Source organism: Buceros rhinoceros, unplaced genomic scaffold (assembly GCF_000710305.1).
Source record: "Buceros rhinoceros silvestris isolate BGI_N320 unplaced genomic scaffold, ASM71030v1 scaffold5881, whole genome shotgun sequence".
Classification (NCBI taxonomy): Eukaryota; Metazoa; Chordata; class Aves; order Bucerotiformes; family Bucerotidae; genus Buceros; species Buceros rhinoceros.
This window is the reverse complement of record NW_010395836.1, coordinates 340-1,726: the sequence shown is the minus strand read 5'-3', so window position 1 is coordinate 1,726 and position 1,387 is coordinate 340. Positions and strand designations below refer to the sequence as shown.

Below are 1,387 nucleotides of genomic sequence, written 5' to 3'. Positions count from 1 at the left end.
CAGCAGAACGCAAGCTAAACACAGCATCCCGTGCCAGCCAGCGCCCACAGAAGCCTCCTGCTTCATTACCAGGACAAATAATTGCAGCTGGCTCACTTGATCAGCAGCATCCCTTGACAGAACTGCCTCCCCCTTCTTCACTGAGTACAACGACGAGGGCTTAATTACATATGTAGCATAATCATTATAAAGTAAGGAGAAGGGTTTAATTACAAGTGCACTGTGGTAAGCATTCATGAAGCACACCACCACATCTTCCCTTCAAGCGTCTGTAGGACTTTTGGGTGACACCTCTGGAGGGTGCACTCGAGCCCATCCAGGGGAGGGGCCCAGTCCTCCACTCTCCACCTACCTCTGCGTGGCAAGCGTCTGCACAACGGAGGACAGCAGCTGCCCATCTTTGGCTGACACCTGCATGACATACTGTGGGCAGCTGCTGGCTGGGCCACCACAGCTGCCATCAGGCAGGGTCTTGCTGGTGGGTGCTGGTGGGTGCAGGCGCTCTGGTGGGACCCCTGGCAAGTGACTGCAACGACTCATCCTCATGGTGGTGGGCATCAGGTCCCCATCTAAGAAGAAGGGAGGACAGGGCAGTGGGGTGGGGGGAAAGGGCACATTCCTTCCTGTCTGCAACTCTGCGATGCTGCTGCATAGAGAAGACACACCCTCTCCACCCCAGCCCCCCAAAACCCACTCAGCAGGGAGAGAACACTTACAATGTTATGTGCCACAGAAAAACAGTCTGTACGTCTCAGAAACAGCAAGCCACAGCTCTGTGCCGCTTTTCTTCTCCGCAGACTCCTAAAGTCACAAGAGATAAATAGAAAGACTGAACCTTTTTGTCTCTCCCCCAGCAAACACTGCAAAGGAATATACAATCTTCACCTTGCACACTTTTTAAAGGTTGTTCCTGTCTACCAGTGGGGAAAGTTATGTATTGGAGGAGAAAGTGGCCAATCAACGTTGAAAACACTCCAGTGCTGCTAAGTGCCTTCCATCACCAACCCCCAGCAGAGCACAGAACTGGCAAATAATCCTGCACAGGGCTTTTGTAACACAGACCTGCTTATGAACAGCCCGTGTGCAGTTATAATTTAGAAGGTGAGACAGAAATCACAGCATGCCTTGCTCTTTCTGCCATCACTTAGAGCGTGTTCTGTACGATGCTTTCAACCACGGCAACTGGAAAGCAAGGGTTATGCCAGTAGCAAAGAGCCTGAGAACGGACATTCCTGATACCTTCATATGATGCTTGTTGCTTATCAGTGAGAGGAGGCTGCGTGGTCCAACAGGCAGAACTAGGCTGTGTGCCTACAGGCTTGCCCTCCAGGTCAGTCACAGTATGTAGGGGGTGGATTAACCCCTCTGCAAAAGGGAACAAAGACTT

At 51.6% G+C, this 1,387-nt stretch overlaps 1 protein-coding gene across 1 annotated transcript in view; it reads right to left on the bottom strand.

The window, feature by feature from the left end:
* LOC104501796 (E3 ubiquitin-protein ligase MARCH3-like) overlaps positions 1-546 on the bottom strand; it is a gene marked incomplete at its 3' end in the record, with an annotated part of 3,746 nt that extends 3,200 nt beyond the window's left edge. The window contains exon 1 of the mRNA XM_010145672.1: positions 353-546. Within this exon, the coding sequence (XP_010143974.1) occupies positions 353-546 (194 nt within the window). The remainder of the gene's footprint in view (positions 1-352) is intronic.
* Between the last annotated feature and the right edge of the window lie 841 nt (positions 547-1,387).